Here is a 22,162-nt window from a genome sequence, read left to right as displayed (position 1 = left end):
TGTGAATTCAACACTGCGGGTGTTAAATCAACACTGGTGATTTTGCTGTGTAGTCTGGCTTTGTAGAAAACAATTTCATATTAAACATGTTTTAAGTCTCATTGTGGAATGTAAGCACACCTATCGTTTGCTTCTGTGTTATATCTTATGTTTGTTTAACTAAGTTTCTGTGTTGCTTTAACAGGTGTTTTGTTAGCCTTATTAAAGAGACATCAGAGACAGCTCTATCTCTGCGTAGTAAAGCACACCAAGGTCATCCTCCAGTTGGCATGAATGTTTCACTCAGCCCTATGATGCTGATATGGCATTGTTTACTTTCCCTTACACTTGTGGACAAAGATAACCCAGTGAAATTCTTGCCAAATGACCACATATGACCAAAGCCATTTATGAATTGTGTTTTTGACTGTGTGACCCTTTTCTAAGGTTGTTCATGAGGGCAAACATTGCTGCACACATTAACCAGTTAATGTTGTGTTTAAGTTTAGAGAACAATTAACAATTAATTTGAAGTTAATTGTAAGGTCATCTGAGGTCTTTAGAGACACTTTAGAGTTACAGTTACAGTGATTATTCGAATTAAGTAATAGTTTGTTGTTTATACGCTACAATAGTATTAGGTGTTAACTGTTCATTGTAAAGTTATCTGTATAGTCTTAACAACCATTTTTGAGTTAGAGTGACTATTTGCATAAATAATGATGTTTTTGTCAGTATGCTTCTATATTCTTGGGTATATATTGTTAAAGTTACTATGGAATCTCCTCTTTGACCATGTCTCATGTCTTTCAATATCTGAGGTGCAATTGTTTTTTTCCACACCCTTGCATGTGTCACATATGTTAACACTACAGGGTGATAAATGGTGTCAAGATTTACAGCAAGGCATGCTATGCAATGACAATTGAGTCAACAACAATAAGTGTTAATGTTGTTTCCACATTCCCTTTCCCTTGTTTAGATAAAGTTGACACAAAAAGATCAGACCGTGTAAAGGTTTCTGAAATAAAGGACATTCAGCAAACTCCCTTTGCTGAAGAACATTAAAAAAAAAACGGCTTATGCTGTTTTTACTCTTTGTATCACTGCGTTATCTTTTTAAACGGACGTTTTGATTATTCAGTTCATGGTAGAATTGACTAACAAAATAAGGTTTGTACAACCTAATAATCTGTGGTGATTTTTATAGTGATCAACACTGTAAACACAGTGTTGTATCAACAACAATGTAACACAGTGTTTTCGACTGAGTAGGTACAACAACACAGTGATTTACATTACATTATGCTTATAATTTAGTTACTAAGAGAAAATTCTGTAAAGACTGTATAGATATTATTGCTCAATGACCAAAGGACAAGTGTCATTGTCAGAGTATTGTTTACGCTGTATTGTTTCTCCCCCATTGTCCTTGAGTTCAAAGATAAACCTGTGAAATTCCTACTGAGTGTCATTTGCTGATTGAGAAGGACAGCTAGTGTCCTGTATGCCTGGAGCAGATGCCCCACTTGTGAAGGTCTCCAAGCTCATAAATAAAAGTATCTACTTATAGTTTTTGGCAGCCTTGTGTGCTGTATAGAACGTTACATGGCCAATTGTAGGAAAACAATGCAGGTCCTAACACAAGTTCAGATTCTTATTCCCATTGTATGGATTAAAATGATGTGGCTAATGATTATTATTTCAAATGACTTGATGTTTAAATATTGTCTAAATATTTTATTTTGCCCCCCAAAAAGAGGAAATATGTTGGAAATAATGTTAATGTAAACTTTAATCCACCCCCTCCTCAAATTCTCAGCTGCTCATTGCAGACTCCTCCTCTAATAAACACTATCCTATTGGCTTCCTTATCACCTTGAACAGCACCAAGGCAACTCAGATGTGCTGTAACCTTCCAAGCATCCAGCAACTCCTTGTTTCTCCTGATATAAATGTGCTTATTTTACAGGTGTGTCCATTTCCAGGCTAGAAAAGAAGGAATTTTTTTAAGGTGAGACAACCAACAAAAACATTCAAGTGCATGTTCTTTTCCCATAAGTAAAACATGGTTGTTGTTGTTTTCTCCCGACTATATAAAGTTTGGAATCTATCAGGATACTGCAACTTCTGAACAGAGAACAAACTAATGAAGAAGATGGCTCCATGTCCTTGACCATCTGTAAAATGTCCACCATACCTTTTATGGCACATACCCACCAACAGACCACACACAGAGGCTGTTTATTTGGGGAGGTAGGTCCTTCTTCTGTCTGTTCATCACATAGATAAATTTGCATAAATAAATGTCTGGGACACTTTAAGAAAGTTTGCTTTTTTAACTTTATTAATGTATTATTTAATCATTTGTTCTACATTTATGTAGAATATTATGGTTGCTTCTTATTAATTACTCTGCTGCTTTAAAACATGCATTTCTGAGTTTTCATCCTTAATAATAAGTGCAATATACAAGAAACTATTTCATTATTTTAAAAATTATTGGTATTTAATAAAATAAATAAATAAATAAAATAAAAAAAATCACATCAGAAAGCCAGTCATATCATTTGATATACAATGTTATACATTTGATGTTAAATAAAATGTTCTAATATTTGGCTCAGGTTTTACCATTCTAATGCAGCTTAGTAATTAGATCCAATAAGTAATAGTATGTTTTATATGGAATTTATAAGGCTGTGTTATATAACTTCAACCCTCGCTTTAAAACATTTTTAGCTGGAGCAGTTAGGTAAACTTGAACTATTTTAGTGTTTTTATACAAAAAAATAATTAAATACTATGATTACCACTATTATTATTATTATTATTATTATTATTATTATTATTATTATTATTATTATGTTCTTTTGTAAATTAAGTGCAATGTAATTTTTAACTTTTTCTTTTAAATGTTTTCTTTCAATTGTAAGCAGGGACCTAAAGGGTATAACTAATTACACAACATATTACCATGTTTTAATAGTAAACTAATAATAAACTTATAGCTTGTAACATTTTGAAAAAGTTCTTTGGAGCACCTAATACTAGTAATGGAATATATGAACATATCTTCAGTTGATTTCCTAATCACTTCCTTTTATGCTAACGTCTGAGTTATTTGATAGCTAATAAGTTGTGCCTTGTACTTATTTGCTCAGGGAAAGTACAGTATAACCACAATTACCTAACAATTACATTTTTGATGGACAGAGATTAAATCTACAAATGGCTCTCATGTTGGAAATGTAATACCCTGGGTGTAGAAGCCTTTATTTATTGGGCCATAGAGTGAATTTGGCATTCAGCCAGCTACAAAGCAAAAAAAAAAAAAAAAGTAATAAAATAATCTAATAACTCTAGGTATTTTGTGGAAAATCTGAAATAAAAAAGTAAAATCCACATTTAAAGGGTTTATAAGTGAATAAGTATAATAAGTGAGTTTTAAATGCATTGCTAATCCTTCATGTCTTTTCTACATGTCATTACATTTCTAACTGCATTTCAAATGATACCAGAAGAAACCTGAAAATTAAATAACAGCTAAGTTGTGATGAACAACTTGGGTTCCCAAAAATTCTCATTTTAAAGTATGACACTGTCAGACATCTCTCCAAAAGGTTGTCTACATTGCGCATCAACCCTTTATTTTATTTATTTATTTATTTATTTATTTATTTTAATGTTTTGAAATTAGTGTTTATATTATCAAATAGCTAAATGACTTTTGTTTAGCTTTTTTTTTTTTTTTTACCATGCCATGCATGCAAGCAATATAATGCATAATCAAAACATTGCATTAGGAGTCTTCATACATCTGTAGCACCATAAATACATTTGAGGGTTAGAAAATAAAGCCAACCCTATTCTTTACCATTACAGAAAAATAAACAGCAGTTGATGGCAGCATTAGTGCCATCTGATATCTGTTTCACCAGATTATGCTTCATAATTTAAGCAAAAAAGCATAGTAAGCAATTTCTTACTATGATGTGAAGCTGGACAATAATCTCCATCCATCCATCTTGTCCTTACTGGGTCACGGGGAACCTGGGGCCTATCCCAGGGGGCATGGGGCACAAGGTGGGGGACACCCTGGACAGGGTGCCAATCCATCGCAGGGCACAATCACCATTCACACACCCATTCATACACTACAGACACTTTAGACATGCCAATCAGCCTACCATGCATGTCTTTGGACTGGGGGATGAAACCAGAGGAAACCGCAGCATGGGGAGAGCATGCAAACACCGCACACACAGGGCGAGAATCGAACCCTCAACCCTGGAGGTGTGAGGCGAACATGCTAACCGATAAGCCACCGTGTCCTAAATAATCATGTGAATATGATTTTTTTAAAAAAAAAAAACAGGTTAAAAGGAAATAAATGCTAGTGTAAATAGAGTAGATACTTAACATATGTGTTCAGTTTATTGAATGTGTGTTTTCTTCAAACTAGAAAGAAATATTAGAGAACACAATATTCTAAACAATATTTAATGAGGTACTCCAGTATTTTAGTACATTAGCCATTGTACTGCATTTATAATTGAAATTAAATGCTGTATTTAATTTGACATATGGTTTTATTGTGCACTGATTTACAAACAATTCTTTACTCTCGTTTGATTTGTGTTAAGTATTATGGAATCATTTTTAATACAGAAAAAACATCACCACAGCCAAAAGGGTTCATTGCTAATTTTTATTCTATTCAACTACAGGATTCGGTGTCAAAGAGCACTAAACACAGTGTACAAGCTTTTTATAGAGAGTCAAGTGATCTCTTCACTCTTCATCATGACCTTTCTGTAGGAGGAAATAAAGACGAGCAGGAGTTATAAAGTGCATTTTCTCTCTGTTTTGCAGTTTAACACTGTAATATCTAATTTGTTAGGCTACTGTATATGTGGACTTGATGTTTACAATTCCTTGTTAACAGATTCCTGATTTAGTCAAGTTACTATTAGTACAGTAAGCCAGTTTTACAGGCTAGAATATTTTAAACAATAATCATATACGATGACAAAACAAAAACCCTTTTGCAACAGTATTAAATGTGTGCATTATAAAAGGATGAAGCAAACGAGAGCCTTTTATTAGATTTATCACTCATTAACATTTGGATGATAAGAGAACTTACTTTGGAGCTTACGTCACGGCTCTTCGCTCTAAGCTTGTTGACCTGAGACTCTGCAATATCGGCTCTTTCCTCTGCCTCATCCAGCTCATGCTGCAGCTTGCGGAACTTGCCAAGATGGGTGTTAGCCTGTTCCTCCTGTAAAGAGTATGCACAAAATTTAAAAACAAATGGAAGTACAAATGCATATTAAATGTTTGCATCAGATACATTTTGATGCACTTACAGCTTCCTCTGCAGTTCTCTTGTAGGACTTGACTTTCAGCTGCAGTTTGTCTACCAGGTCTTGTAGACGAGCCAGATTCTTGCGATCTTCTTCAGTCTGTGAATACCCTTTTATTTTGAGCAATTTCTATCCAATTTGTTTCACATGTTTTGAAGGTGATACAGTAAATGGCACAGTGAAAAGAGAAATAACCTGGTAGGTAAGCTCCTTGATCCGTCTTTCATATTTCCGGATTCCTTTTACAGATTCACTGGCTTTTTTCTGCTCTATCTCCACCTCATTTTCCAGCTCCCTTACCTACAAAAATATACAAAATGTTTTGTAGAGATTCAAGATAATGTGTGGTATTTCCGTGTTAATCAAGAAATTTCATGAACTCACCCTGGCTTCCAGTTTCTGGACCTGCTTCTTGCCCCCTTTCATGGCAATTTGCTCAGCTTCATCCAGGCGGTGCTGGAGATCTTTAATGGTCTGCTCCATGTTCTTCTTCATGCGCTCCAGGTGAGCACTGGTGTCCTGCTCCTTCTTCAGCTCTTCTGCCATCATGGCAGCATCAGTGATGGCTTTTTTGGCTTTTTCCTCAGCATTCCTGCACTCTTGGACAGCCTCCTCTACCTCAGTCTGAAGCTGAGAAGTGTCTCCCTCTAATTTCTTCTTCTGGTTCAGCAAGCTGGTGTTCTACAGTTGTTTACAAATTTAACTTCATATCATATGTAGACTTGAATTTTATTACATTATTTTGTTTCATTTTATGGAGGAAAAAAAGAAGAAGAATCTATATACTACCTGAGAGTGCAGTAGCTGAACCCTCTCACTGACATCCAGCAATTCTTGCTCAGCCAGTTTGCGGCCTCTCTCGGTCTGCTCTACCAGGGATCTCAGTTCATCCAGTTCAGCCTGGATTAGATTGTTGCGTCTCTCCACAATAGCAATGTTCTCTTTGAGATCATCGTTAGCACGGAGAGCATCATCCAGGTGCAGCTGAGTATCCTACAAGGTAAAAAAATTCACAAGGAGACTGTGAATTATAGAATACACAGGTAATTAGAAACAAAGATTCCATCATACATTTGTTTAAAATGTACCTTAATATGTCCATGCAGACTCTTGAGTTGTTTCTGAGCCTCTGAAGCCTGCCTGTTAGCCTGGTTCAGCTGGATCTCCATCTCATTTAAGTCTCCCTCCATCTTCTTCTTCACTCTAAGAGCTTCATTTCTGCTGCGAGTCTCAGCCTCTAGAGAGCTTTGCAGGGTGTCCATCACTCTTTGGTGATTCCTCTTGGCCTGCTCCATCTCCTCATCCTTTTCAGCCAGTTTACGTTCAATGTCAGCCTTCACCTGGTTGAATTCCAGTTGGGCCCGCAAGATCTTTCCTTCTTCATGCTCAAGGGAAGCCTAATAGATCACAGTTCAATCAAAGCTAAAATCTTTTTTTTCATGCACTATCCCATGGTTGCTATTTTATTCTGTAATTGAAATCTATAGCTGCAGAGTATATGATGTACATATGATGTAATCAATAATAATAATGCACCTCAGCTTCCTCAAGAGCACTCTGAATTTCTGCCTTTTCCTGCTCCAGCTGTTTACGGATTTTCTCCAGTTCATGGATACTCTTGCCAGTCTCACCAATTTGCTCAGTGAGGTCAGAAATTTCCTCTGTTTATCAGGAAAAAATATGCTTGTCAATGTATGTTAACTAGTACTCAAATGTTCTAGACCTCTGAAACAAACATGGGTACCTTGGAGGTTTTTGTTCTCCCTTTTCATGGTCTCCAGATGATCAAGGGACTCCTCATACGAGTTCTTCAGTTTGAAGAGCTCAGTGCTTAGAGATCTGGCCTCTTTTTGGGAGCTCTCCAGCTCAGACTGCGACTCTTCATATTTCTGCTTCCACTCAGCCAGGATCTGGTGGATTGCAACAAAAACATATTTACAAAAATAGAACCTCTGAACAGAGGACAAAACTGCCAACATTACAATAAACTGAATAATAACCTTGTCAAAGTTCCTTTGTTTCTTGTCAAGAGCAGCAGCAGCAGCATTAGATCGTTCAACATCAACCATGAGATCTTCAATCTCATTCTGCAGTCTGTGTTTGGTCTTTTCCAAAGAAGAGCACTTGGCATTTACAGCTTCCACAGCTTCTTCTGCATCTTGCAGACGCTGAGCAAGTTTCTTTCTACATGCCAGTACAGCAAATGTTTCAGTAGATTTTTTTTAACATCATCCATTTCTTAACATGAAAAATCACTACATGCAAAAATGAAGATTTTGATGGTTTCTGATTTCTTACTTTGCATCCTCCAGCTCTTCTGTTCTCTGGATTGCATCGGTTTCATACTTGGTCCTCCACTGAGCTACCTCAGAGTTTGCTTTGGAGAGACTGCGCTGCAGTTCAGCCTTAGCCTCCTGCTCCTCTTCATACTGCTCTCTGAGCAGGTCAGAATCATGACGAGCCGACTGCACTGCATGAGCCAGGGCATTCTTAGCCTGGAAAAAAAAGTGTTTTGGTTGGTTGGTTGTTTTTAATTTTGTACTGTGTGAAAGGTTTTGAAGCATCAGCTTTAGAAATACCTTCACTTCCTCTTCAAGTTGTCTCTTGAGATCCTCAATCTGTTGGGTAAAGGACTGCTTGCTTCTGGTCAGCTGAGACACCAAGGAATCTTTCTCTTCCAATTGTCTTGTGAGTTCCCCTTGATTACAGATTGATTTCAGTTACATGTGTGTGTTATACATAACACTTAGAACACACCCCCTCATTCCTTAGCTTAGTCCTTACCATTCTCTGTTAGCAATTTAGATTTCTGCATGCTAAAGTCATTGATGCTGCGTTGTCCTTCCTCAAATTTAGTCCTATATTCAGTCATCTGGTCCTCGAGAGTCCGGCACATCTTTTCAAGGTTTGTCTAGACCAAAGAATAAAGAAAATCAATATTATGGAAACAAAAAGGGCAAAAAAGCCCTGTATACTCAACACATTTTGGTGTGCTCCTCTTAAAGATAAAATATACATGTCTGTATGCACCGTACATAATTATTCATTAATACCTTGGATTTAACAATCTGCTCCATGTTGGAGACCACATCATCCAGCTCCAGTCTCAGTTCACTCTTCTCCTTCTCAAGTTTCTGCTTCACTCTCTGAAGGTTGTCAATCTGTTCTCCCAGATCTGCCACACTATCAGCATGTTTCTTTCTTAGAGTTGCAGCAGTGGCCTCATGTTGCAGGGTGGACTCTTCAAGGTCTCTGCGCAGTTTCTGGAACTCAGCCTCTCTCTTCTTGTTCATTTCAATCTGGGCAACAGTGGCTCCACCAGCCTCCTCCAGCCTCTCACTGATCTCCTCCAGTTCCCTTGCCAAATCTGCCCTTTGTTTCTCAATCTTGGCACGAGCTGCTCTCTCAGCCTCCAGCTCTTCTTCTAGCTCTTCAATACGAGCCTAAATATATGATTTTATGGTAAGCAAAGCAGGCAGAATTAGAAAAGTCACTATCTCGTGAGGTATCAGATTACCTGCAGCTCTTTAAGTTTCTTTTGAAGTTGGGCTGCCATTGCTTGCTCATCCTCAATTTTGCTGTTGAGTTGGCTGATCTCAAAATCTTTTCTGTGGGTTTGAAAAACATACATACATAGATATTTAGTAGTAGCTTATTGTTCCATTATTATTCCATGGTTATTGTTAGCAACTTACTTTTTCAGCCTCTCCTCCAGCTGTTGCTTATCATTTTCCAGGTCCATAATATTCTCCTGAGTCAATTTTAAGTCTCCTTCAAGTTTTCTCTTAGCCCTCTCAAGGTCCATGCGTAACTTCTTTTCCTGTTCCAGTGATCCCTCAAGCTGGAAAAAAAATAGTATTTAAAAAAATTGTACTATATTGTATTACATCTGGTTTAGTGAGAACATGATCCGGCAGCTCTAAAATGTATCACACCTGTGTTCTGTAACCTGTTTATGTGGATCCGCCGCCTCTGCAGCTGGATGTTTAAAGTCTCATGTAGCAATATTATCAAAACAAATAGTTTTGGTTTTTAATTCACCAAAAGTAAAATAGAACACCAAAAAAAACTGCAATAAAAATGCAAATCTTATATTCCCGGTGCTCAAATATTGCTAATAGTAAATCAATAATCTCTTTCACATAACATAATTATTTCAAGTTCAAAGTTCACCTGAGTTCATTGTCATAAAGCGAAGCTTACAGTCACGTAGCATGCATTATAGAGTGCGTCATGGCGAAAAGAAAGCAGTTATCATTAACAACATTTTTTAATAACACAATCAACGACAATGACAAAATGGACCAAAATACTAAAAAGGCAAGAGTCCAAGAGCGCGAGCGGCATTGGGTCACTGATGAAGCAGTTTGGTGACCGTTACCATGACTAGCAGTGATAATTCTAGCCTGATTGTGAAAGGTTTTTAGAACCGCTTACAAGGAGACTAAAGGTTGTGAACTTGTGCATGGCTTTTCACTTCACTACAAGTTATATACTGTATATAACTGTGTATGAAACAAATCAAATCTTGAATAAAATCTTGACTCTTGAAAGGCTTTGAAAGTGATTGCCACAAATTAAATGGAGTTAACAGCTATTTACAGTCATTTGGGCTTTTAGGAAGTACAGGGACTCAAATACACAAAAAGTTCCTGAAGGACTGAGGCAGTTATTGGCGCCTGTGAATACCATACCAATCACGAGTGGAGTGCGAGTGGGCATTCTCCAAAATGAATCTCATTTGTAGCTCGCAGCATGCATCTTCTCATTCCCACCATCTTGTCTCTGATGTTTTTGAACATCATGGGCCTACCACTTACAAAGTTCAATCCTGAACCATTTGTGCACTCATGGATACGTAAGGGACACGGGACCGCAACAGACACTCAAAGCCAAACACGACACAGGGAAGAGGAAGAGGACACGACAGCTTTGTGGAATATTTTGTGTTAGGTAAGTCATTTTTTCTTAGTTATGTTGAGCAGTTAATGTTGTAAGTAGGCCTACTGTATGAAACGTAGCTTTGTTTTCGAAGTACTTTGGGCAAATGTGCTTTGTAGCTATCTGAGGTGACAGCACAGTAGGCCTACGGTTCTGTTTTGATAAACTGATGGAATGTGCGATCCACAAATGTTTTCCTTTGTACTGAGAATACTCACTACTAAAAACTTCTTATGTCGTATACCAGTGTAATCAATTACATAGGCCTACCTATCAGCATTGAATATCGTTAGCTATGTGAGATTCCAGAAGCACTTTTACGTGTCTGTAAGTTTGGGGACCGGGAGCTTCCGCGTGCCTCCCGACTTGCCGAATCACTACCCTCTTAGTGTTCCGGGACCTGCATATTTACAAATTAAGCCATGATTTCATACCCATAACTATGTAACAAGTACTAACATCATCAACTTGCTGCTCCAGTTTAGCTTTGGCTTTAGTCAGAGTGTTGACTTTGTCCTCCTCACTCTGCAGATCATCCAGTGTTTGCTGATGAGCTTCCTGGAGAGCTTTCTTCTCCTTGGTCAGCCTGGCAATGATTTCATCAAGAGCTGCCATTTCCTCAGTCAGGTTTTTAACCTGTAAAAGAAATATACTTTGTTGAAGGTCTCCAAAACACATTACTCTAAATTGTTTCAAGCTTATTTAAAGTAAACCTAAACCTTATTCTCAGTGGCATGCTTCTCCTTCTCCACTTTGGCCAGAGTAAGTTCCAGATCATCAATATCTTTCTTCAGTTCAGAGCATTCATCCTCCAGCTTTCTCTTCTTAGCTGTCAATTCAGCATTCATTTCTTCTTCATCTTCCAGTCTCTCAGTCAACTCTTTGCATTTTGCTTCAAGTTGGATCTTGTTCTTAATCAGACCTTCACATCGCTCTTCAGCATCACAAAGATTGTCTTGCTCCTGTTTAAAAAAAAAAGTAATTCATGTAAAATGTTGAATTCTGGTCTCCTGAAAGTGACAACTGCATGATTTCCACATCTATTTTCAAACCACAAACTCACAGCCTGGACTTGGAGTTGCAGGTCATTTTTCTCTTGGAGAAGTGTGACCATTTTCTCCTCAAGTTCTTTTCTGCGGGCTTCAGATTTAGCATAAGCCTCTTTTAATTTCAGGAATTCTTCCTTCATGTTGGCCATCTCTTTCTCTGCTTCAGCTGACCTTAACAGGGGTTTAATCTTGAAGTACAGTTTCATCCAGGGCCAATTCTTGACACCCATGAAAGCACGGACATTCCACTGGATCACAAGCAAAGCATCCCTGCAATTCACTAAATGTTAACATATTTTTTGAAGTTATGGAAAATGCCTTGAGAATTATTAGCACAATGTAGAGTCTTACCTGCGTTCAACCATCTTCTGGAACTCAACTCTTGAGAGAAGCCCCCTAGCACAAGCCTGAAAACGAGTGATGATTAGGGCAAGACGATCATCTCTCATCTCTTCAAGAAGACCCAGGAGACCAGCCTTGAAGAACACCTAGAATAACAGCATCTCAATATGCATACTCGATTTTATTTACTGTAAAATGACTTTAGCTTTAAAGTAGTATTGCAAAACTAATATGACTCATTGTATTGAACCTTAGTGTGTCCAAACTTGTACTGATTATGGTCAATGTCCAATGAACCCAACAATTTCTCAGCTCCCTTCCTACTGTCAATGAATTGCCCTTCAGGAATAGCAGCAGGATTCAAAATACGATATCTGCAAAAAAAATTGTTTAAGAAATAATTAGAAATATTCAGGTATTTAAGAATATCTTATAGGCTATGCGTTTATGCACAATTATTACAATTGTTATACGTAAATTAATTAATTCTACTTGTAATTTGCAGATGTATTCATGCCCCAAGATATAAATCAATTGGTGTTGACAACTAAAAGGATCCACATGTGCAACATTTTTTCTCTTATGAAGTATTTATATGCTGATGATATGATAATGAGTCTTTATTGGTCACATATACAGTAGAGCACAGTGAAATTGTTCCCTTTGCATACCCCAACCTGTCAGGAAGCTGGGGTCAGAGAGCAGGGTCAGCCATGATATGGCACCCCTGGAGTAGAGAGGGTTAAGGGCCCAACAGTGGCAGCTTGGCATTGCTAGGGCTTGAACCCCTGACCTTCCGATCAGTAACCCAAAGCCTTAACTTATTAGAAGACAAGACCAGTCCTTTTTGGGTCATAGATCAAAAGATGAATATGAGAAAATAGATCAGAATTTCAGCTTTCAATTCCTGATATTTATATCTAGATGTGTTAACCAACTTAGAACATGGCATCTTTGGTGGAAGATCACCCAATTTTTAAGTCAGCAAAAGTATACAGAATGTTTCTGTAGACTGAACACATTCTGCTGCTACCATCATGAGTCACATCATCAATAAAGATTGATGAGCCCGTTCTAGAAGCAGCCATGCAAGCTCAAGCCATAACACTACATCCACCATGCTCGACTGAATCTGTATATTTTGGATCATGAGCAGATCCATTCTTTCTCCACACTTTGGCCTTTCCATCACTTTTTTAGAGATTTATCTTGGTTTCAGAACTCTATATTTCTTTACAAATTCCAATCTGGCCTTCTGATGCTTACTGCTCATGAGTGGTTTGCATCAAGATGGTGTGGCCTCTATATTTCTGCTCTCAAAGTCTTTTCGAATGGTGGATTGTGATATCGTCACCCTTGCCCTGTGGAGGTTGTTGGTGATATCAATGAATGTTGTCAGTTTGGGTTTTTCTTCACAGCTCTCACAATGTTTTTGTCATCAACTGCTGTTGTTTCCCCTAACCAACCTGTTCAGTGTCTGGTGACACCAGTGGTTTCCTTCTTTTTCAGGACATTCTAAATTGTTGTTTTGGCTATGCCCAATGCTTGCGCAATAGCTCTGATAAATTTTCCTTCTTTTCTCAGCTTCAAAATGGCTTGCTTTTCTCCCATAGACCGCTCTCTGGTCTTCATGTCGGTTTACCCTTTTTAACAACAAATGCAGTCTTCACAACTGAAACCCACAGCTCAAGTCAAGAATAGACATTCAGAGCTATTAACTGTTTTTAAAAAATCAATCTAACAGGGCACACCTGGGCAACAAGAAATATCTTTCAGTCACATGTTCCAATATTTTTAATCACTTGAAAAATGGGTAGATTCAAACAAATGGTGCCATGTTCTAAGTTGTTTAACACATTTAGATGTACATATCAGGTACTGAAAGTTAAAATTCTGATTTACTGTCTCATATTCATCTTTTAATCTCAAACCCAAATGTCTTCAGTGTATTATAGTAGGAAAAAAGGGCCTTTCGGAGGAGACTGTGTATGAGCAAAATGTATATACTTTGTGCAACTGTACAGAATTTCAGCAAGTAGGGAATTCAACTTGCTAGTAACTTCTTTATGCTATAACATGTTACCTTTGCTTGAAGTCACCATAGAGGATCCTGTTGGGGAAGCCCTTTCTGCAGATTCTGATGCCCTCCAGCACACCGTTACAGCGCAGCTGGTGCATCACTAGAGGATTCTCCATGGCCCCAGGAGTCTTTGTCTCATTGGGGATGATGCAGCGCACAAAATGAGGATGAGTTGATCTCAGGTTGGTCATCAGCTTGTTTAAATTCTCCTAAAGATGGAATATGCACAGTCTCACACTTGCAAAGTTATAAGAATTCACATGACTTAATTTGTATAAAAAGTTAAGGCTAGCATTAAAAGAAAAACTTTTTGTCTGTTTTTAAACAGTCCTGCAAACTACTGTAAAATGACAAAGTACTGATTTGGTTATGTAATTGTACCTCATATCAATATAGCCACTGTATGTCAAAATGTTCAGCTGTGTATTGTTCTGAGGTTTTTTGATTTATACAACTTATCTCACCCTATGGAGGGCAGACACAGTCTGGAAAGAAGACCCTTTTTTCTTCTTTTCCTTTGTTTTCCCACCTGCACTTCCTTCTGTGATGGCTATTAGAATAAAATGGCACATGATTAGAACAAAATGCATGATGACTAGGAAATAGTAATACATTCCTCAGCTATCTGAGTCATCTTACCTGAGTCAGCACCAGCATAATTCGCAAAAAGATTAGCAAGCAATTTCATGGTGGACTTCTGGTACAGCCCCACAACAGTTTCATTGAGTGGATCCTTGTTCTTCACCAGCCAGTTGTTAATGTTGTAGTCAACAGTGCCAGCATAATGAATTAGTGAAAAGTGAGCCTCTGGTTTACCCTTCACAATCCTGGGTTTCTGGAAGTTAGCAGATTTGCCCAAGTGATTGTCGTAAAGCTTAGCTTTGAATGTGGAATCACTGGCTTTGGGGAACATACACTCCTCTTCAAGGATGGACATGATACCCATAGGCTACAGAGACAACAACGAAAAAGCATGAGTTTATCTTATTTCTAAACTAATAAACCAAGTTTGTGAAATCAAGTTGTTAGCTCAAATTCCATGCCTCACCTTTTCAATGAGATCAATACAAGCCTGCAAGTCCATGCCAAAGTCAATGAATGTCCACTCAATACCCTCTTTCTTGTATTCTTCTTGCTCCAGCACAAACATGTGGTGGTTGAAAAACTGCTGCAACTTCTCATTAGTGAAGTTGATGCACAGCTGCTCAAAGGTGTTGAACTGTTAAGGAAAACATGCAGTAAGTAATAATGATGCACTCCTCATAAATACTGATATAAAGCTCTCTGGCAGTAGAAATTTGTAGGAGGAAAATAAATTTGTACAAGAAAACGTACATCAAAGATCTCAAATCCAGCGATATCCAGCACACCAATGAAGTACTGGCGAGGCTGCTTGGTGTCCAGAGATTGGTTAATTCTAATAACCATCCAAAGGAACATCTTCTCATATACTGCCTTTGACAAAGCTCCAGTAGCATAGTATACCTATAGTACAGAATATATATGAATTCTTTACAGAAATAATATTTCGATGATAGCCTTCTATATTGTATGTATATTCATATCATTCATTATTTATGATATCATTCATTTATAACCTGCTGGACATTCTGGCCCTTTGTGACCCACTCATTTCCTACTTTGACTCTGGGGTGACACAAAGACTTGATGAGATCAGCGGAATTCAGGCCCATTAGATAAGCTGCTTTGTCAGCATCTGAAATGGATCATACCCATTATTAATCATACATTTCTGACTTGAATAATCTGAGTGCACTCTTGTCATGGCTGCTTCTCAAGCGGTGGGAATTGCTATGCGGTCAGCTTTACTAGGTACGTATTGTGCCTACACTACAAGGGCCTACACTTCTCTGGGTAAGCTAGACTCCTAACAAGTAATGAATGCAAGTTGGATTGCTTACTATCATTCTAATTTGCTAATAAACTTTTTTTTTCTATCAGCATAAATCTAGTTGACTAAGAAGTGAATCCATCCTAAATTTTAACTGTAAAAATGAATTGAAGTCACACATGTAGCTTAAACTTCATTTTCAAGACTTCTTAATTCAAACATTTTAAAATAAAATTGAATTGAATTAATAGAAATAATCATATCCAACTTACATATAGTATATGCTTACAGAAGCACATTGCTGCCATGCAAGAAAAAAAAATCTGCATCAGCATCTCGCTATTACAAGAAAAGCATCTTGTTGCTTCAAGAAAACATATTGTTATTACAAGAAAAGCATATATTTTATTAATAGAAGGGCATCTTGTTATTATGAGAAAAGCATATCTTTATTACAAGAACAGCATGTCTTTATTATGAAATAAATATGTTATTCAAGCAACATAACATTGTTATTACAATATAGCCTACATGGTTACCAGTTGAGGTTCTGACATATAACACATTTTACATAATTAGTCATATGTCATAGTCAATGCTTGTCTTAAACTACAATGAAATTGAAATGTCACTGAGCAGTGTGTGCGGTATTATCATTAGTGTATGCACATTACGAAGGACTCTTAAATCTCTTAAATCAGTGTTTATAGAGATGCAAAAATGTCTACAGGCTGGAATTATTATTACATGCCCAAAACACTGTCAAGCTTTTATTAAAAAAAAAATATATATCCTTGTGGAGTTGAGATGCAGGAATGGACGTCGATGCAGGCTGTATTGTTTTTGATATATGGCACAAGCATCTGTATAAACACTGGGATTTGAGAATTCTTTGTAATATGCATATGACAATAGTATCTACAGCGCTCGGTGGCATTAACATCTCATTGTGGTTTAAGCCAAGCATAAATTAAAATTTTTGAGATAATGAGATGTTTCTTTGTACTAACAAGATGCTTTTCTCAGAATAATGAGATGTTTTCTTGTAATACCAAGATGCTGATGGGGACTTGCGTAGCAGTAATGTGCTTCTGTATATGTTTTTAAGAGTTTGTAGATTACTAATGAGTTGGTAAATTACTAATCCTTGAGTCCCTTTGTAGAGATTAGTATATTAGAAAACCTGTAATTAGAGAAAGTGTAATTGATTTTACCAAAATGTAAACAATGCATTTATTGGTGTATGAAGATATACCCTCAGTGCCGTCAGCCTCAGCCTGCTCCTCTCTCTGTTTCTGCTTGAACTTCATGTTGCCATAGTGCATGATGGCACCAGTCAGCTTATAGATGCTGTTCTTTTCCTCTTGGGTGAAGCCCAGCACATCAAAAGCTTCCTACAGGAAAAAGTGGAGTGTCTCCCTTAAATACAAGTATGTCAGCTTGACTCATGCTGCTCAAGAACCTCAGCATAGACCATAGAGTTAAAATTGAATATACTTGCCATTAGGAACCTACAGTTAACATCTTGTTACAATATAATTCATAATTATGAAACTTTGGTTTTGGATTTTTTTTTTTTTTTACATACATCAGTAGCCATCAGCTCATCAGCATCACTAATAGAGGCTACTTGAGTCTCTCCTTGGGAGATGAAGGCGTAATCATAAGGGTTAGCAGTAATAAGCAGCATTTCTGTCAAAGATGAAAAAAGAGAGAAAGATAGTTTTGTAATAGTTATGTATGTATAGAGTATATGTATTGAACTGTGTAGAATGCATTATTAGTATTGATATTTCTTGCTGACCTAGCAGCTCAGGTTTCTTCTGAGACAAGATCTGATAGAAGATATGGTAATCTCTCTCAGCTTTGAGCTGGAAGGTCACACGGGACTTCTCTAAAAGATCTGTATCAGCCAGAATAACAAGACAAACAGTGAACAAATTATTATACTCATATTAAAAAAACAGATTGAGTGTTTGATTTTTTTTTGTAATAAAAAAATGGTAATACATGTCTCGATATCAGCAGAGGCTAGTTTTCCAGTGGCACCAAAGTGGATCCGGATAAACTTGCCCTATTTGAAAAGGTAAACATTGGTTCATCCCTTTTTCTTCTGAAGTTAGACATGATAATAGTCCTTACAAGCAATTATTAAACTTACAAATCTGGATGAGTTGTCATTTCTGATGGTCTTGGCATTTCCAAAAGCCTCCAGAGCAGGGTTACACTGGATAATTTGATCCTCCAGAGTACCCTAAAAAGAGATGATAAAAGTGAAATTGTGTGTTTTAGTTCATGTGTGAAAAACATCAGATTCAAAATGTCATGCTATGTTAATTTTCACATTCAGTAAACATTTGAATAGTGACTGAGGAACAAAGCTTTGATCAAGGTGCTTATCAATTCCATCCTTCCCATAAATCATTTGAATACTTGAACAATATCGTACAAGCAAGACTGTGGTTATATTGAATAACGGCACAGCTATGATTCGGTGTATGTATGAAGCCGGGGTACTGTAGCCAATCACAGCCTTTCATATTTAAGTCAAAAGTTACATTCATGAACAATTTGTCATTTGTCATGTCTTCTGATTATTTCACGGACTCTACTGTAATAATGGTTTCAAACTACTGTAGGAAGTGGAATTTTATGTGCCGAACACAGACGAGTGGAGTGATACACACAGTGAAACCTCGCAGTTTGGTTATACAAATATAAGCACTCTTGGAACGCTGCTCAACCAATCAAATTAGTGGACCAGATTTAACTGTTATATAATAGTTAACAAATGTTGCTTCTAACTTCTCATTAAGAACTGTTCAAAGTTTTCTAAAGGTGAGAATTGGTACTGTTAAATTAATTTGTGATTCATTGAGAGATTTGTGTGGAAACCTGTCTCACTGATTGAAATATGACAGAATGTTTCATTCACCCTCTTGTCATTGGGATCCCTCTTAAAACCTCCAGCTGCGATGCTGGCGAAGTACTGGATGACTCTCTTGGTGTTCACAGTCTTCCCAGCACCAGATTCTCCACTATGAAAAGTTTCATTTTTTAGTACAAAATCTATTTATAATTAAAAATATAACAATAATATCCTTTAAAAAACGCCAATAATAATAGGCTTCATAGACAGACATTAAAAATGTCTTGATATTTAAATAGTTATATTATATATTTTATATATATATTATATCACAGTTTCTCAAAAAGGGGTAGACTTACGTGATAAGAATAGACTGGTTTTCCCTGTCTAAAATAAAGGTAAATCTGAGCTCAGCACATCAAATACATTTAGTTGTTAACAATACATATCAATCAAGGGGAAAAAAAGGATCAGGAATTTAAATTAAATACATTTTTATTTGAACATTGAACTCGGAATAATAGGTCATATTTACCTGCAAGCATGTACTGGTAGGCATTATCAGAAATGGAGAAGATGTGAGGAGGAGCTTCACTCCTCTTCTTGCCTCTGTAGGCAATGACAACTTCCTGGTTGTACACTGGCAGCCACTTGTAGGGGTTGATAGTTACACAGAAAAGTCCTGAGTAGGTCTGTAGAGAAGGAAACAAATGTTTACTCAATTCAGAGCCATTCAACATAAAATATATAGTTCATATGAGTGGAGAACTTCACATGCATAACTCACATAGATCATCCAGGCTGCGTAACGCTCTTTGAGGTTAAACAGCACGGCAGGTTCATGCAGGAAGGTGAACATTGCCATGTCCTCAATTTTATCGAACTTTGGCGGGTTCTGAGGGTGAATGTCAGCTTCCTTGACAGTCACAGTCTGCATGCAAGAGCATATTACATTTTTGTCGGCTGTTGTGTTTTATAGTACTTTTTCATTATTATTTTTATTTTTTAAACAAAGAACACAATGCCTCTCAGTAAATGCTTACCTTTCCTTTCTCAGTCTCACAAGTAACTTTGTCTCCATCACGACTGATAATTGTTCCTTTAACATATTCTTCTTCTGGATCAGGAACAAAACATGCCCTTTTCATGTCAAAGGCCCGAGTTTGGGCCTCAAGACGCTCTAATTCTGACTTTCTCAGGAATGAGGCTGCAGCCCCAAACTCTGCCATCTGAGCATCCGACATCTTTTAGCCTATTTATCAAATATGCCAAGCTTTAGTTTATATGTATCAGAACCAAAGTCAGTCTAAGTGCATTTGTAAATATATATATATATATATATATATATATATATAAAGCACTAAACTGTAACTAGTTTTTTAACTCGCATTGCTTTAGACAGCATTGCCAAAAGCACGAAGTCACTTCAAGCATACAGATTGTTAGTGCTTACCTCTGTTGTTTACCCTCTTAGCAAAAATGGATGTTGTTGTCACTCTGGAAGCAGGCAGTTAGAAAAAAATCTGAATGACATAGAAGTATGCTTGTTAGCTTTATACCATAGCCAGTTCATGGCTTTTGAAATTAGGCACCGTTCAAAACTTTTTTTCCACCAAAGTTTAATGTGATGAAAATATGTTGCATTTGCTTTACATTAAACCGAATCATTTAGGATTGTGACACCTCAACAGTTCTAAGATAATGAGCAATACTAATATTAAAAGCTGCTACTAAAAGGTATGTTTACCTCTGGATGGTTGAAGTTCAGAAATCAGCAATGTCCAGGTCATCATCTCCCTCTTTTATAAAGCACGCTCCCTCTAAATAAGGCATTTGGCATTGTTAGGTAGGAGGGCTATTTTGTTTGATTAAACTGCAGGTGGGTGGGGTACACTGACTTTTCCACATTATGGTGGACGTGTGCATGGAGAGAAGGGTGAGGGTGGTCAGATTTGTGCCAACAACCAACCCATAATGGAAACCAAAGGATATTTAACATGAATACATAGAGAACGGTGTATATTTTATATATTATATTATATTTTATATTTTGTACATGAGTTTTATTTTTGTTGAAATGATTTGTTTATTTTCAGACTGTGATATCCCAATGCTAGGACACTCATGGTGCTACAATCAGTAAGATCTGTTTTTGTAAACTGATGTACTCAAGTTATGAGTGCAGAGCGTCTTTTTACATTTTAAACTAAAGAATTACTTAACACCGAATGCAGAACATGTCAAATGATTCATGCCATGCCTTCCTATACTAATCTCTGTAGATAACACCTTTAAAATAATTAAAGTTTCTTACACATTGTATTTAAGCAAAACTGGAATAAAGATGATTTTATTACAAGCAAAATCCAGCCTTTTCTTTCACATGACTACTGTAATGTATTTAGACAGTGACTCATCCCCTGATCAAATAATGACTTACACAGGAAAATAAAAACATTGCTGCATGTCTCAGATGCCTTTAGATATCTGTCATAGTTAACAGCTGTTAGCAGGAATCGAGGGCCATCAGCAACTGTTGAAATGATTCCTCATCTCATTGGCGCTTTGTTATCTCCGCTCCTTTGTCCTTGAGTATACAGATAAACCCTGTAACATTCCAGGCGGGTGACAATGTTTGATTGAGTAGCACAGGTTTCTCCAAACACAGTGGCACACCCATATTAGTAAAGCTGTGGTCAGAGCCAGTGAAAGCTAATGTAAAAGGAGGCAAATGTTATTAACTCCCCAATTCTTTATAATGGTTACATATTTTCAGCAATATTTAATTTTCTGTAATACATGCTTACTGGTATTTATTCAAGCATTTAAATGAGCACTAATTAAAAAATAAATAAATAAATCCCTTGACTGGAGTGTTTTTGTTGCCATGCTAGCTCATACTAATTACCCTCAGATATGGATTTATCTTGATAATATTCTTAGACTCTGACCGATGGAGACTATAAAGCATTTCTGTACATCACTTTGGATTATGGCGTCTCTTAAATGCTGTAAATGTTAATGCTGGTGTTATTGTGACCTGCTACATGACCTGCTACATGGATTTGGATGCAGGTATTTGGTCATGTACCTAGTGGAAGTGGAAATTCAATTGACTAAACCTTTTTTGTATGAGCGATGACACTTGGGAATGTGAAGAGACGAATATTATTCTAATAAACAGCTGAACAATATATGTGCACTGTATATATTTAGCATGTTATTCGGGGAATGGTTTTCTTTCTACATGCATTAGTACATATTTAGTCGATTGAAATGAATAATAATAGCCACCTTAAAACTCTACTCAGAAGTATGAGGATATACTTATTTTTAGAATGAAACATCTAATAGGGTGAAGTGTGAAGTAAGGCTACATGCCTTACCAAGTGAGAGCAACAGAAACCCTACAGTACATTCTTTACCAAGTGATAACAACAACAAGGCAGAGGTCAGGCCACTTAATGTTGCAAGTGTCGGTGATGAGTATTACATCTGCTCTCCTTAATACCCTCTTTAGTTTATAAGGTTCTACTCTATACATACTTTCCCTGTCAAACTAATATGAAATAACCTTCCAGAGGGAACTAGGAAATACCTAGCTAGAACAAGCATTCAAGTCAATTACCCTGCTGACCTAATGGATTAACAAGAATGAAGGAGAGTATTGGGGCTGCAAGG

General features: G+C 37.0%; 1 protein-coding gene across 1 annotated transcript; it reads right to left on the bottom strand.

The window, feature by feature from the left end:
* Positions 1–4,676: 4,676 nt before the first annotated feature.
* LOC108271481 (myosin-7) lies at positions 4,677–20,836 on the bottom strand. Its single transcript, XM_017479059.3, has 39 exons — positions 20,229–20,836; positions 19,935–20,004; positions 19,525–19,733; positions 19,269–19,412; positions 19,017–19,173; positions 18,841–18,868; positions 18,548–18,650; positions 17,774–17,866; positions 17,623–17,686; positions 17,417–17,515; positions 17,201–17,304; positions 16,868–17,006; positions 15,359–15,477; positions 15,096–15,245; positions 14,809–14,979; positions 14,400–14,709; positions 14,225–14,310; positions 13,764–13,969; positions 11,931–12,054; positions 11,690–11,826; positions 11,353–11,608; positions 11,009–11,251; positions 10,749–10,925; positions 9,044–9,189; positions 8,866–8,956; positions 8,402–8,791; positions 8,133–8,259; positions 7,928–8,046; positions 7,647–7,843; positions 7,349–7,532; positions 7,093–7,258; positions 6,885–7,009; positions 6,437–6,745; positions 6,138–6,341; positions 5,733–6,029; positions 5,544–5,648; positions 5,352–5,447; positions 5,129–5,263; positions 4,677–4,794 (listed from the first exon to the last, which is right to left on the bottom strand). Exons 3-39 carry the CDS (start codon positions 19,723–19,725, stop codon positions 4,774–4,776), a joined length of 5,823 nt encoding a protein of 1,940 aa, XP_017334548.1. The 5' UTR covers positions 19,726–19,733; positions 19,935–20,004; positions 20,229–20,836; the 3' UTR covers positions 4,677–4,773.
* Between the last annotated feature and the right edge of the window lie 1,326 nt (positions 20,837–22,162).

The sequence above is a fragment of the Ictalurus punctatus genome, chromosome 1 (genome assembly GCF_001660625.3).
Source record: "Ictalurus punctatus breed USDA103 chromosome 1, Coco_2.0, whole genome shotgun sequence".
Taxonomy (NCBI): domain Eukaryota; kingdom Metazoa; phylum Chordata; class Actinopteri; order Siluriformes; family Ictaluridae; genus Ictalurus; species Ictalurus punctatus.
This window is presented reverse-complemented; position numbering and strand designations above follow the sequence as displayed.

Excerpts from the sequence above, each read along its gene's own strand:
- LOC108271481 (XM_017479059.3), bottom strand. The coding sequence starts at position 19,725 with ATGTCGGATGCTCAGATGGCAGAGTTTGGGGCTGCAGCCTCATTCCTG. Across the intron at positions 18,869-19,016 it reads CTACCAGTACATGCTTGCAG|ACAGGGAAAACCAGTCTATT; the intron begins GTAAATATGACC and ends CCTTTATTTTAG. Across the intron at positions 18,651-18,840 it reads AACCAGTCTATTCTTATCAC|TGGAGAATCTGGTGCTGGGA; the intron begins GTAAGTCTACCC and ends AACTTTTCATAG.